At 48.1% G+C, this 14,404-nt stretch overlaps 1 protein-coding gene across 1 annotated transcript in view; it reads left to right on the forward strand.

Moving 5' to 3' along the window:
- The window catches only part of LOC101748344 (inositol 1,4,5-trisphosphate receptor-interacting protein-like 1), a 62,790-nt gene extending 48,725 nt beyond the window's left edge, over positions 1–14,065 (forward strand). The window contains exon 7 of the mRNA XM_046941939.1: positions 8,970–14,065. Within this exon, the coding sequence (XP_046797895.1) occupies positions 11,812–13,440 (1,629 nt within the window). The 5' untranslated portion in view covers positions 8,970–11,811 and the 3' untranslated portion in view covers positions 13,441–14,065. The remainder of the gene's footprint in view (positions 1–8,969) is intronic.
- Positions 14,066–14,404: the final 339 nt, after the last annotated feature.

The following is a 14,404-nucleotide window of genomic DNA, read 5'->3' on the forward strand; positions in this document are numbered from 1 at the left end:
GAGTGCTTGGGATCGGTGCTGCTTCTGTCCGTTTCAAACCCAAGCTCAGAACACAGAACCATCAACACATGCTGCTGGGGTGACACAACAGCATGAAATACACTGCCAGCAGCAGAGCTGTGTTTTCCAAAGTCATCCACTGTAAATTGCAGGGACTGCAGACACCTGAAACTTCCTGATGATGCATTGCCCCCTCTCCAGCACGTATCATTTGTCTGTCGGTGATTTATATGGTGCTACCAGACTGAACAGCAAGAGTGTCTTTTACATGCGAAGGAAGTGCACCACAAAGCATACCTGAGTGCTCCAGGCCTACGTGCCTTTTGAATAATTACCGCCGCTGTGCGGATGATGACTGTAGCAGCTGAATTTATGTGCAGACTTCCACATCCGAGCATATCCACGTAAATATATACGACCTGGTAAGTGTATACATAACTCAGGGAGGCACAAGGATGGCATTGTCTTCTCAATAGCGTGGAGTCCATCATCTGCTGTCCTGAATTTTTGTGATGGTGCCGTTATCCACAGTGTTGGATAACCAATGGAGAAAGATATTTTTTCAATGGGCAATAAATGCATAGTCCATAAATATAGTAGAACCTCTCATAGGGAAGCACAGTCGGTTGGTGCCTGATGGGTGATGAGCAAGCCCCTGCACTCTGTTTCTAGTTTCTCTGTGCTTCTGTTACCTGTAATGCAACAACCTGCCCACAGTGATGATGATCAATTTCAAAGATACATAGATCGAAAAAGCAAAGCCAGGTGGAATTATATTATTTTGGTGAAAAGCTGAAAATAATTCTTCTGGTCACATATTTGTTGTAGGGCTGAGACTTTCAGGCTTTGCCTGTTAACAAATGCTTTGAGTACTGCCAGGGATGGGGCACCTGGGCAGCAGTGCCAGGGCCTCACCACCTTCATAGGAAATGATTTCTTTATCAGATCTAACCTAAACCTTGTTTCTTTTAGTTTAAAGCCACTCCCCCTTGTCCCATCACTGTCTGCCTGTGTGAAAAGACACTCTTCTCCTGTCTATCATCTCCCCTTAAGTACTGAAGACTGCAGTGAAGTCTCCCCAGAGCTTCTCCTCTCCAGGATGAACACCCCCAGCCCTCAGCCTGTCTCCATAGGAGAGGTGCTCCAAACTCTGAGCGTCCACTCCAACAGCCCCATGTCTCTCTGTGCTGGGGCCCAGGCCTGGACAGAGCACTGCAGGTGGGGCCTCATGAGAGCAGAGCACCTCTTGTCCACCAGGGACCCCAGTCCTTCTCCACAGGGCTGCTCTCAGGGAGCCCTCCCAGTCTGTCCACATATGTGGAACTGCCCCAGTCAGGTGCAGCAATTGTGTGTCTTCCTATCAGTTCCTTACAGCACCTGTTCCTATGTGATGATGTTAAACTCAAGTATCTGTTTCCTTTAAAATCTGCTAGAAACTCTTTTCAACAACTTAGATCTTTTCCTTCAATATTTTATTAGAGAAAATATTGCAAAACTTAACATCCAGGAACCTTGGCTTTATGTTGCTCTTACAAGTCTAGCAGCTTTTTATAGCAACATTGCGGAGGAGAGCTCCTGGCTATTCCAAGGAGAACCACTTAAACGTTGATAGTCTTAGATTTCACGGTTATTTTAAGACTGAATCATTTAAAACTGAATTTGGAGAAGTGCAAACTTTGAAAAGAAATTTCTAAAGATTCGTGTAATTTCCAAAGCCAGGTTTAGTCACTCAGCTGTACTTAGAATAACAGAACAGCTCAGAAACTCTCAGCTGTAGATCTTGTAATCTTTGGGGTTTTTTGGAGCCTCTCTTTTTTGCATCCACACTGAAGATTCCTTCCCAGTTTCTTAGAGAAAGGGAACACAGTTTCCTGAAAGCTCTGATTTTTCAGTTTTAGCAGCAGCACAAGAAAGATATAGGCCTGGATAGCTGCCAATGTGATCTGGAGATCCCAAATCCTGGTAATGCCCACTGAGATTGCAGAAAACCCACTGTTATTCAGCCCAGTACTTTAAACCAGAAAATTCCAAATTCCTGAAACTGAAAATGTGTTATGAAGCAACTGGCTTCAGCCAATAAGTAGCCCACAGCTGGGTTTGGAGATGTTGGTTTGATCTGCAGTAAATGAAAAATTTGCAGTGATCAAAACATGCACACAAAATCTTTTTGTGGATTTTTTTTTTTTGGTTATTATTTTGAATACATGTTGAGCCATTAATTATTCCTCTTGAAAATATTTATCTTCCTATAAGTAGAGAGGGTTTACATAAGCTGGACAAGCACTCGATGAGGAGACTCCATCCATCGTGGGCAGGCCGTGCTCTGGTTCCCATGGAGGAGTGAGGCCATGGGTATGCACTGCAGCTACCTGATGCAAAAAATAGAAGTGTTAAAAATCATTCTCTCTCTATTCTAGACATCCTTGCAGCTGGCATAGCTGGAGGGGAAGACTTTTCTCCGTCTGATTTATAACAGAATAGTATGCACAGCGGAGAGCCTGTGTTTTGCTTTGTATTCCATTTTTAAGGGAGTGAAAGAAAATAGAGGAGACCTGCCTGTGTGTCACGAACGCAGCAATGAGAATGGATGAACCCTGTGTCCCCTTGTCTGATGGCAGCAGGGGGCTGGATTTGATTTGTTTAAAGCGCCTGTTTTCTTTGTGCCCAGGCATGTCAGGGAGGCCGGGGGCTTGCAGGGTCAGTCACTTCCCCACGCACCAGGGTGACAACAGGAAAAGCCAGCACTGACATGAAGAGCTGCAAACATTGCACTGTTAGGAAATCACGCAGAGGGGTGGAGGTGAAGCAGGGAAATGTCAGCTAGAATGGCTCCTGCCAAAAGGTGAAGGGGAAATCTGCATTTAGAAAGAACCTGAAGATGGCACAGGCAGGAGGCATGGATGCATTGGCACAGCATCTCCCAGGGCAATGCTGCATCAGGAATACATACTTTGGAGCACTTCTTCGCTTTGTGTGCTGTTTCTGCTAGCTTGGACCAAACTTGCTGTGAAATCTGTAGGTCTGTGAAACCAGCAGATGCTCTGTTCAAGACAAAGGAAAAGCAGAATTTACTCGCACGTTACATAGTTCTGAGGACACTGTGGATGCTATAAAATTGATGTAGGCTAAAGAAACCATTTGGTAATGTCATGAAAATAAGGCTCTGTAGACTTAAGTCTGAGTAGACTTAAATATGAACATGCCTCACCACTTGGAACAGGCTGCCCAGAACTTTGGGTGCCCCACTGCTGGGAGGTACCCAAGGCCAGGGCAGCCAGAGATGGTGGGGGGGGCTCCCAGTCTGGAGCTTTTGGCTTTAGAAAAGTGCTCTGCCTTTGCAACATTGGCGCTGTGAGGAGGACAAGTTGGCTGTGTTGCTCAATGACGATGATGATGACATCATGATGATGACAATGACGACGATGATGATGGCAGCACAAACTTATTTATAAGTCCAAAGCGGTTGAGTCAGCCTTTTGGAATGACAGTTTCTGGCTTTTGGATCTCAGCAGGAATTCCTTTTGTCCCTCTCTCCCTGGCCTTGCCAGCACATAAGAGGGAGTATGGAGACGCCAACTAATATCTTGCCTTCACAAGATACGATGGTATCATCCCCCAGTCTCCCATAGCAGACTTTGGTCACAGGACAGATCTTCCGCTAGTAAACAGTCCAGTAAACAGTCCTGAGCATTCCCTTGACTCTTGGGCCGAAGGCAAACAGCTCCAAAGAAGTGCTTTCAAATGTAAATTGTCCAGATAGTGATGTTGATTGCCACACGGCAGCACCCACCTCTCATCTCCTAGAGTCTTATCACAAGAAATACCTCAGGAAGCAAGCTTTGAGCCAGAAAACAAAGAAGGATTCATACAGCACCCTGTGGCTCAAAGGTTGCTTGAAATTGAAGCATAAGTGACCCTTCATGGTGGTGAGGAAAAGAAAGAGAAGTAATCATAAGGGGAAGGAGGGGTGAGGAGTAAGGGGGAGTTAAATGTTACACAATTGCAACAAAGGATTTCTTGGGCTTGGTTACAAAGTTTGCTCTGATCTGTTGGACTTGTCCATCATCAGTTGAAGTGGTTACAAAATAAATAGAGGATACAACCCCTTGCATAAAACATGGAACCATACAAGAAACAAATGTAAGAGCTGCAACAGCACACAGTCTCAACTTGCCACAGACACCACCCCGTGATTCTTCAGGAGTGCTAACATGAATATTACACAGTGAATAGAAAGCAGAAAGTGAAACAAGACAACCATACATTTGACAATAACCATACATTTAACAATAACCAGTAATAATAAACAAACAAGTCAAACAAATAGAGTGTCAGCTGCTTTCTCCACCCAAGAAGTCCAATGTAAGCCAGGATCCAGATGGGAATTCTTCAATGGAGGTTGTGGTGTTTATGAAGAGCCAAACAATATTACACTTCAGTTAACTCAACAAAAGTATATCTAGTCCAATTTGGCAATATGTGGTCTTGCCATGTAATGTTCTCAAAGATGACTTAGTGTCTCGAGAACTTTCCGTTTGAGTACTTCCAAAGCAATTCAAATGCTGAGAGATATGAGGAATAGTTTGGCAACTTCAACTATTGTTACAGTCTATAGAACTTCTCACAGGATAGTGTGTGTAGGATACCCCACAGTATAAACCATAAGAGGGGTAATCCCAGAAACATACACAAAACTTAGACACCTTCCAACAACCATGTTTTGGATGGAACTCCTGGACTGATGTGCCACTGAAAAGCATCAGTGCAAAGGGTTTTATGATAGATTTGTTTTATGACCACATCTAACAGATATTATAGGTAGGTCCCTTGGTTCATTTCCCAGTTTGTTTGCAATTTTGTAGCACCATGGAGGAGTTACATGCAAATCATATAAAAAGGAGTGTAAGAAGGGGTCAAAAGGAATGGTATCACTGTGAGTACCAGTAAGCCAGGATGACCTGTAAAAACTCTGAACCCAAAGTGTGAAGTTTAACAGATCCAAGGACTGATATCAGTCATCACCCACACCCACAACAACTCAAAACTTAACACTATTGCAACCAAAATATATCATCAAGAGGTATATTCAGTATTATAGTGTGATCAAGTCTTCAGTATTTCTGTCACAAAACACAAATGGTTAAAATCAGCTATCAGCCTTTCTGCGTTCAGTCAAGGTCCCACGGGGATCTTCTGTAAAATAAAACAAGATACCGACTTGCCCTTTTTTTTGGGCTTTGTTAACATGGTTAAAAAATGAGGGAGCAATCCAGCAAGTGTTGAGTTTATATTCCTTTTTCCGGGGTGTCCTTAGCCTTCCAAGGATATTTGTTAAGGTTAGGGAAACTGGCCTCAGGTTAGCTGAGTCAATCGACACAGGCAGGCCAAGGAGATAAGGGTGTTTCCCTGGCTTATCAGCCACTGGATTGTGACTCACAGGGGTAATTAGCAAGAGTGGTGAGGCCTTGGCACAGAAGGCGTTAACTCGAGGGTCTTGTCCTTTTGTTGTGAGCTTTCTAATGTATCCACCCTTCACCGCACCACCCACCTCCCGCTCACCTGGGAGAGGGGGGAGTGAAGGCATTAGCTTTCCCTGTGCTTCTTGAGCTTTTGCTCTGGCCACCAGTTAACTAATTTCTCTAATCTGACTGTGGGTAGTCCATTCATCAAATCTCGTGGAACACCCTTTTGCCAGCCCAGTATCCAGAGACAATTATGTTTATGATCAATATTTTGTCTACCTGTTTTTACTGAAAATGAGACCCTTTCAGTCCCACTGATCTTTGGGCTAGGTGGCCTGGGGGCAGGGCTGACTGCTGCAAGCCTCACTCCCCTTGGCTCAAGTTTACTGGAGGAAGAAACCACTGGTACATATTTTCTCCCATAGTTAATTAACTATTGGGCAACTTCCCCCCACGTCCATACTTTGTATCCTGACTGCAGATGGTTAGAGGTTACAGTTACTTCTAACGCTGCCCGGGTTCTTTCTCCCTGAAAAAGCCTGTATCTTTCCTTGCAGTTGTATGCCTATGGGTTTCAATGACTCTGGAAGCCCCCTGATTAAAGGGATCATCCTCTCAGGATCAACAGGCATCATCATAGGTGATTCATGGTGCGGCTGCAGCTTTCTGTCATACATCATTTGGAGGCAGGCAGCCTTTTGAACACTTTCTACTAACTGATCAGCTGTTCCAGTAATGGCAAGAAGGTCTCCCCTTTCTAGAGAGTTGAGACCACCTGCCCAATAGTCAACCCCCTGTGTTAAGGACAAGGGAGCACGATTGTTGCCAGTAGTTAAAAATACTCCTGGTCCCCAATAACCTTCAGCTTCTTTTTCTGTTAACAGAATTTGGTCTCCACCAGTGAGACTAACCCTCCATACATATTCTGTCTCTGATTCTTTTGGAGAGCGGCTAAAATGCTTTTTCAATTTTGCTAGTTCGGTGGCTGAGAAGGGAGTTTCTTTAACGTTCATTTGAGGATCTAGATCCTCACTGCCATCGAAAGTATATTCAGTTTTTACCAAAGGACGCATCTGGGCTGGGGAGACCTCTAATTTGTCTAGCCTTGCCTTCATTTCTTTCAATCCTTCTAGAGGATAGATTTTTTCTTGAGGCAAACTAGGGGCAACAATATCGCTATGATCCTTATACCTTGTCTGTTCCTTCAGAGCCTCTAATAGGAGAGCTGTATCGTGTTTTTCATTTTCTAATTGCCTTTTGAGTTCCTCCGTTTGTTTCTGCAGTGTCTTAACCAATTCCCGCAGCGACTCTATAGTTTGGGTTTCTGCCTTATGCTGCTGGTCTCAGAACTCTATGGCTGCAACCAGAGCAGAACCCAATACTGCACAAACGAATGTCTTCCCTTTTCCAGCTCGAGTGCGAGCATTCTTTTGCAAAACACTAATACGTTCTGAAACATTCTGCAAATTATACCAGTTCTGTCGTGCCCAATCTACCCCTGATAGAGAGGGCCGAACACCATGTTTTTCTTAGAGGTCAAACAAAACATCTTCACTTTTCGTAGTGACAATATTGTCACTCATTTCTCAATACACTGGAAGATCTACAATGAGGGAGGAGGAGGTACACCTATTCACAAGCTCGAGTACACCTCGCACCCCCTGTCCCCCCAGGGAGGCACACACACCTCTCAAACAGATGCAAAAGCTCCAATCACTCCTCCCTTTCTTTGAGGGAAGCACACAAAAGATGAAGAAGCCAAAAAAAACCAGTACCTTTTAGCTTTCAATAGGAGGGTTACCGCCCCTTCACAGGGAGGGCTATGTCTCCTCACTTCCCCGCGAATCCGCAAAGAAAAACCTCACAAACACCACACCTAAGTTACAAGCAAACAAATGCAAATGAAAACCACGCTTTCTAGGTTTCATCAAAGTGAATAAACTTCTTGGATAGGCACACACGTTTTTTTAAGTCAAAAGTATCGCTTCCTCACTTCCCCAGGAGGCGCACACGAAAGAGGTTCAAATTTTACACTTAAGTTACAAGATGCTTAAATCACAAAATGCAGAGAGGTCTTCCCGAGGAGGCACGCACGTATTAAATAAATGCAATTTAGACAAAATTCATTCATCCTCGGGAGGTACACACATAAACAGTAAAGTTTCAGAGTATGAAGCGATCTTCCTGGAGAGGTGCTCATGTCATAGAGGGCTCATCTACATACATATTTTTAAATCCCATTAATTCCTGTTTTAGTGGTGTGCTGTGCAATTCCTGCTGATCCATGTGCTTGTATGTCTCGTATGTCTTGTATTGAAGCTAGTCATTAAAACAGTTTTGCTGAGTCCCACTGAAAGTTGTTCCAAAATCAGCTTTTAATGTCAGCAGTTTTATTAGGAAATTGGAAGCAGACAAGGAAAGATGCTGGAATGTCTGAAGTACATGAGCGTTAGTTTGCAATAAGGCCTTTGAAAGCATTAACTCTCCACTGACCGATCTGTTTATTGAGCATTACTCCATAGATTCAATATACAGAAGCTGAGGAGCTGGGTGGAGATATGCCCTTGGTTTCTTTGTGCTCGTGGCTGAATTCCTCCCTGAAGAAAATCTCAGTGCCATCACATCACTAAAAGCTCCTCTTCAGCTCTCCTAAGCACTTTCTCAGATACCTATTTGGTACAGCATTTGTCGAACACATCCCCTACATTCGGAGGGGGGGGGGGGGGGGGGTGGGTTCTAAGTACAGGTGATTTTTTTAATTTTGTTTTTGTGTGTGTGTGTGTGTGTGTGTGTGTGTGTGTGTGTGAAGAAAAGGAAGGGTATTAGTGGCTCCATGTCCATAAATGGTTCTTGCAGTACTGACACAACAGGCAACAAAGCAGGGTATGGTCTTCTTTGAAGAACCCCTCATGGCCACAAACCTGCCCAAAATGTGACATCTGCAAGTGCGTAGCCTTGAAATGCACCATGCTCTTCCAAAAAGGCTTTAGAAAAGTGCTCTGCCTTGGCAACATTGGTGCTGTGGGGAGGACAAGTTGGCTGTGTCGCTCCCACTGAGGTGTGCCCAGCAAGAGTTTGCCTGTAGATACAGTCGTTCTGAGCTCCCGCAGACAGATGGGAGTTGAAGACTCAAACTGTGTCCAGGAGCAGCAGGTGTGAATGAAGGAAGTTCATTTCCTGGTGCCATCCCACCAATAGGGCTGGGAGCTGCAGAGTGCAGAGCTCAGCAGCACAGGCCTGGGCAGCTCCCAGTGGCTCTACTGAGAAGAAAAATGGCTGTTCTCACAAAGCCAATTAGCCATGCTCCACACTGAGGTGCAGGTGGGAAAATCAGAAACGCCGATGGCTTAAAAAAACAGTGACAGCTATAATGAAGCTACAACTTCATTCTCTCTCAATACACAGGTATAATAAGGACAGTGACTCCTCGTTCTCTTGCTCCCCAGCAATGGCTCATTGTTTGCTGCAAATCAAGTAATGGGATCTTCTATTTCCTTTCTGCTTGAGGTGGTGTACCTTCTCCCTTTGAAGTACGTGGGCACTTTCCTTGGCAGCCAGCAGCCTCAGAGCCGGCCGTGAGACCCACTGGGAATTATGCTCCCACTCGTGAGCAAGAGCCACCTATTTCAGGCAGAGAACACTTCATCCTCCTGAATCGAACCACCTGCAGGAGGAACCCAAGCTCTTGGTCTCACAGGATTTGGCCATAAAACACCAGGAACACCTGCGTTCTTCACCCCATTCTGTGGCAGAGTCCGGGAATCTCCTCCAGCTCCCAGTAAGGGCAGGAGCCAGCTGGGAATCGCCCAGGTCATCAAAGCCATCTACCCAACACTCTCTGTCTGACACTGAGTCTCCTTAATGTCCAGAATGTGCCTTTTTTTCTACTGAAAAATAGGATCATGGCGCAGTTGGGTGGAAGGGCCCCTGAAGCCCTCCCCAGCCACATGATGGGTTCCCCCTACCTGCCCAGGCAGCCCAGTGCCCCAGCCAGCCTGGTCGTGAGCGTCTCTGAAATGAAGATTCATGCTTCAAAGGGAGAATGCAGAAGAAAACATCACTGTAAAGCTTCAGCCCTTGTGCCAATGGGTGTGTCTGCAGCTTTAAATTTAGGGAGAACCAGGGTTTGGTGGAAATGCATAGTTCTTAACTTGCCCACTTCAGAAGTGTACAAAAGCTGGGCAGAGTTTTAGAGTAGGCTGAACTCAGACATTGCCTTTGATGGTGCAGGAGCTATGAGACATGTGGGCAGTCTGCCTGGCGGTGGAAGAGCTCGCATGTCACTATCACCTGCCACCATCCCACTGCTCCATTTCCAGGAGAGGACACAAAAATATGATGAGGGGCACACACACGTATCTCTGATAAATAAGCCACCTGAATTGGGTTTTTGTAGAATCACAGCATGCTCAAGTTGGAAGGGACCTTAAAGCCTCCGTAGCCCCACCCCTGCTGTGGGTGCCCTCCCAGCTCAGGCTGCCCAGGGCCCATCCACGGCCTCGGGCACTTCCGGGGATGGGCACCCACAGCTCCAAGCAGCAATGCCAAGGCCTCTGAGTGAAAGATTTCCTCCTCACATCTAATCTAAATCTGTCCTCTTCTAGTTTAAAGACATTTCTCCTTGTCTTATCACTGTCTGCCCAGGTAAAAAGTTGCTCTTCTCCTGTTTAGAAGCTCCCTTTATGTACTGGGAGGCTACAATGAGGTCTTCCTAGAGCTTTCACTCTTCCAGGCTGAACAACCCCAGATTTTGATGCAGGCCTCTTGCAGAACAGGGATAGATCCCCAAATCTGCATTGATTTTGTTGCATTAGGGAAAAACAGTGGAAGACTCCTTGATCCCAAGCAGAGCGCTGCAGGGCAGAGCCAGGAGGACCACATCACATACAGGGCAAAATCCCATGGCTCCTGGTGGTCCCTGGAGGGCAGGGCTCGTGCCATGTCATTTTGTGTGCCCGTTAAGGCCATCTGTAGGCAAGATTAGAGCTCCATTAACAGGTAATCTTTTTAATTAATCCTTCCCTCTGCATTCACACTGCTCGAGTGCAAGTAACTGTGACGCTTGAGGCTCAGCCAAGGAGAGGACTCACGGCACAACTTAATGTGGAGTATAAAGTTTGTTTCCCTTCTCATCACCAACAGAACTTTTAGAATATGTGGTAGATAAAAAATTCAGCAAGTTGTGGTTGTGTAGGGGAGAAGGATGGATCAAGGTGAGGAGGTAGTGCTGCGTCTAGGCCAGCCCCTGTGAGACACCGATGTACAAACACACAGACCGTCTGCTTGTCTTGGATGGGTATGTGGCTAAAAGAAAGCATAAATTCCAGAAAAGCAAAAGGCTTTTTTATTGGGAATTAATGGAGAAGTCTCTTCATTGCCACTTCATGCTAGGACAAGAGCGGTAGGGGCACAACCAGAGCCTCCTCCAGCAGTTGAAGATGGAGGCAGGCTCCTAACAGTGTCCTGCTCTGTCTCCTACTCCAGGAGAACACCTGTAGCTGAAGCTTACTACATGTTAATTTCAATGGAAGTCTGAAATAGGACTTTGGGGAGATGCGATACCAGATTTCAAGCAATATTGATCAGATAATGTGGCTGGGATAAATTGCTGCAGCACAGATGTAACTCCCATGGCACATTCTAAGTACTGATGTATCTTCTGGGAGGGACAAGAACATGCTCCCTCATGTTCAAGACTAGGCTGGATGGGACCCTGGGCAACTTGGTCTAGTGCCAGACCTGCAGGCTGGTGGCCCTGCTGGTGGCAGGGGGGCTGGAACTTACAGATCCTTGGGCTCCTTTCCAAGGATCTGGAACATTCTATGATTTGATGGTTCTATGACAGTAACATGGGAGCAGAGGCCAATCCTCACTCACAACTACCCAGGGAGCTGTCACATGCTTTGTAAAGAGCATCCCCAGGAGCTCTGCCCAGAGAGATATGCCTCCAAACTGTGGCAGTACCGTGGCTGTGGCCACCTTGCGCAGCTGAGAGCGAAGGGCTGAAGGGTGAGGTCAGGCTGCCCACTGTGACATCAGCAAGGATGTCACAATGCAGGGGATGGTTTTAGGGCCGTCAGCAGGCAGTGCTGCTTCACTTTGGCCTGGGCCATAGGTAAGTGCAGCAGCATGGGAAGGTCGAGCTGGACGAGGGACACGGTGCAAACACCGGCCCCTGTGGGAGTGCCACGGGCAGTGCTTGGAACTGTCCCTGCCAGCGCTGGCCTCAGTCCCTGCTGCCACCCATCTCCTTCTACCCACTGCTCCTCCCTGAGCACAGGGCCATGAGGCTCCTGGCCCCGCTCCCTCCCAGCCCCACTGAGCCCCTCTCTCCCATCTCTTGCAGATCATGGCTTTGGTGTTGGTTCTCGCCTTGTTGGTGAGGGCGCTAATTGTCAGTGGCAGTGACCATGCGGTCATGCTTGAGCGCGTGCAGCAGCACGAGAAAGAGCAGAGGAACGGGGAGCAGAGCTGGGTGGACATGTCGGCTCTGCTCTTTACTCTGCTGCATTACTGGAAGATCTGGTTCTGTACGGGACTGTTTGTCTTCCTCTTTTGGAATATGTGGCGGTCCCTAAAAAGGAAGCAGCATGAGGAAGGGGGACAGCAGGAACAGCAAGAACGGGAGGAACAGGTGGAAGAGGTGGAACGTGAGGAACAGCAGGAGCAAGTGGAAGAGGAGGAACAGCTGGAACGGGTGGAAGAGCTGGAACAGGAGGATCAGGTGGAACATGTGGAACAGGAGGAACAGGAGGAACGGGAGGATCAGGGGGAACAGGTGCAGCAGGAGGAACAGGTGGAAGAGGTAGAACAGGAGGACGAGGAGGAAGAATACTTCCATCATTCAGCACTGACCAGATACATTGCACGGCGTGCCTGGGAAAAGATGCAAGGAAAGGCCACCAAGTGCGTGCTGGTGGAGGAGCTGATGAGCGACCTGCTGCAGACCTACACATTTGTCTGTTCAAACAGCTTCTACCCGGTGCTGCAGCCTGCCATTGGGGTGGGCAGCGCCTTTGAAGGCTGGAGTCCCTGTGAGGAGGACATTGTGTACCGCCTGCTCGTGCCCATTAAGGCCCCCCATGGGCACGTCTTCCACCCGGAGCTGGGTGAGGAAGGGGAGGTGCTGGCAAGGAACTCCCGCATCCGTGTGGAGCTGGTGTGCATGTGCACAAGGGAGCAGCAGCTGGGGGACGTGCTGTGCTTCCTCCACCACTCTGAGGAGGAGCTGAGCCAAAATCAGCAGCCCAGCCTCCTACAGACGCTCTGCACCGGCTCCTACCTGGATGTGCAGAAAACTGCCGCCTGGTTCAACAAGCAGGTACCAAGAACCTGGAGGCTCACGCACCGGGCACACCGTTACGGCCTTAAGGTGCTGCCCTCCAGCCGCTCCTGCAAGCTCCAGGTGACAGACACCTCCAGCGGGGAAAAAGTCCACGTTGAGCTGCTGTTCGGGGTGCAGCAAGGCAACCTGGACATCTTCCTGAGCAGCCAGAACGCAGAGGCCGTCTTTACGCCCAGCACAACATGGCCGCAGAGCTGCGCTGTGGCGGAAAGGAAGTACTTCGAGTACGTGGCCAGGACCGCTGGACCCAACAGCTGCCACCTGGTCTGCCTGAGGCTCTTTGCTCACATCCTGGTGGGCATGGGCTTTTCCACCTACGCCATCAAGACTCTTCTCCTCCACCTCCTAGCCATCATCCCTTTGGAGGACTGGCGCAGGAGGCATTTCCTGAGCCGGCTGGAGAATCTCCTGCAGTACCTGCAATACTGCCTGAACGATAAAGTCCTGAACCACTTCCTCCTTGGCAACGCGACCATGCCTGACGAGGTTGTCCTGCCGCAGGCCTTCCAAACAGCCAGCCCGCTCAACCTCTTCCAGCACCTGGAGCAGGACCCGGACGCCCACTCCCGGGTGCTGCGTGACTTCAAGGAGCTGAAAGATCGCCTCTTCAGACTGCTGCTGTTTGGACGCTGAAAGAGGCGTTTGTCAGAACCCTCCTTTCTTGGGCTCAAAGCTCACATGCTGTGAGCAATAAGACTCTGAGCTATCTAGGAGGCCAGAGGTGGGTGTTGCCGTGTGGCAGTCAGCATCAGGTTGTGGGCAGTTTACATCCAAAAGGATTTCTTTGGAGAGAGTTTGCCGGCTAAAGATCTGGGCTGAGACCAAATGACTCCAGCTTGGTACAGGAGATTTGGGAATAGTACCATTGTATCCTGTGAAGGCAAGACGCAAGTGGGCACCTCCCTGCTCCCTCTTATCTGCTGGCAAGGCCCAGAAGATGGTCCCAAAAGGAAGAAGCTGTCACTCCAAAGACAGCCAACTTGGCCACTCTGGACTTACATTAATAACTCTGTCCTGTCCTTGGAAAAAGTCATCCTTGTCGTCGTCAAGCCAACAACAACCTCCGACGACCCATCTCTACGGAAGGTCAGCATCGGAACTACGAGCTATGCTGGAAACCCGGTGGTGGCTAATTCTCTCTTGCTTTCTACAGAGACTCTTTGCTTTTATTTCCAATCTCTTTTCTATCGCCCGACTTCCCTTGCCCATCTCCCTAAACAACTAGGATTTGTAATAAAGTGGTCGGGCTAACATTTCACCTGTTGTGTCTTAATCTCGCCGTCGGGTGTACATCCATGAAGGGAACCTCCTCTCCCTCCTACAAATTGGAGCAACACAGCCTTCACGCACAGAGCTCTGCCTGCCTGCCGGGAGCAGCGCACGCGGCAGCCGTTCCCTGCTACCACACCGTGAGGAGCCGGACCCCGTGCAGCCGGAGAGGCCTCTGCACAGACGCTTCCAACAGAGCCTCCTGTCAGCAGCTGGGCAGGGACCGCCCGGCCTCTCAGAGAGCATCCCTTTGTTCCGGGAGCTTCGGCCTCTGCACAAATGCCAAGAAATGCCTTGCTCAGCTCAGCGCTGCTCGAGTGTGACCTGT

The sequence above is a fragment of the Gallus gallus genome, chromosome 5 (assembly GCF_016699485.2).
Source record: "Gallus gallus isolate bGalGal1 chromosome 5, bGalGal1.mat.broiler.GRCg7b, whole genome shotgun sequence".
Classification (NCBI taxonomy): domain Eukaryota; kingdom Metazoa; phylum Chordata; class Aves; order Galliformes; family Phasianidae; genus Gallus; species Gallus gallus.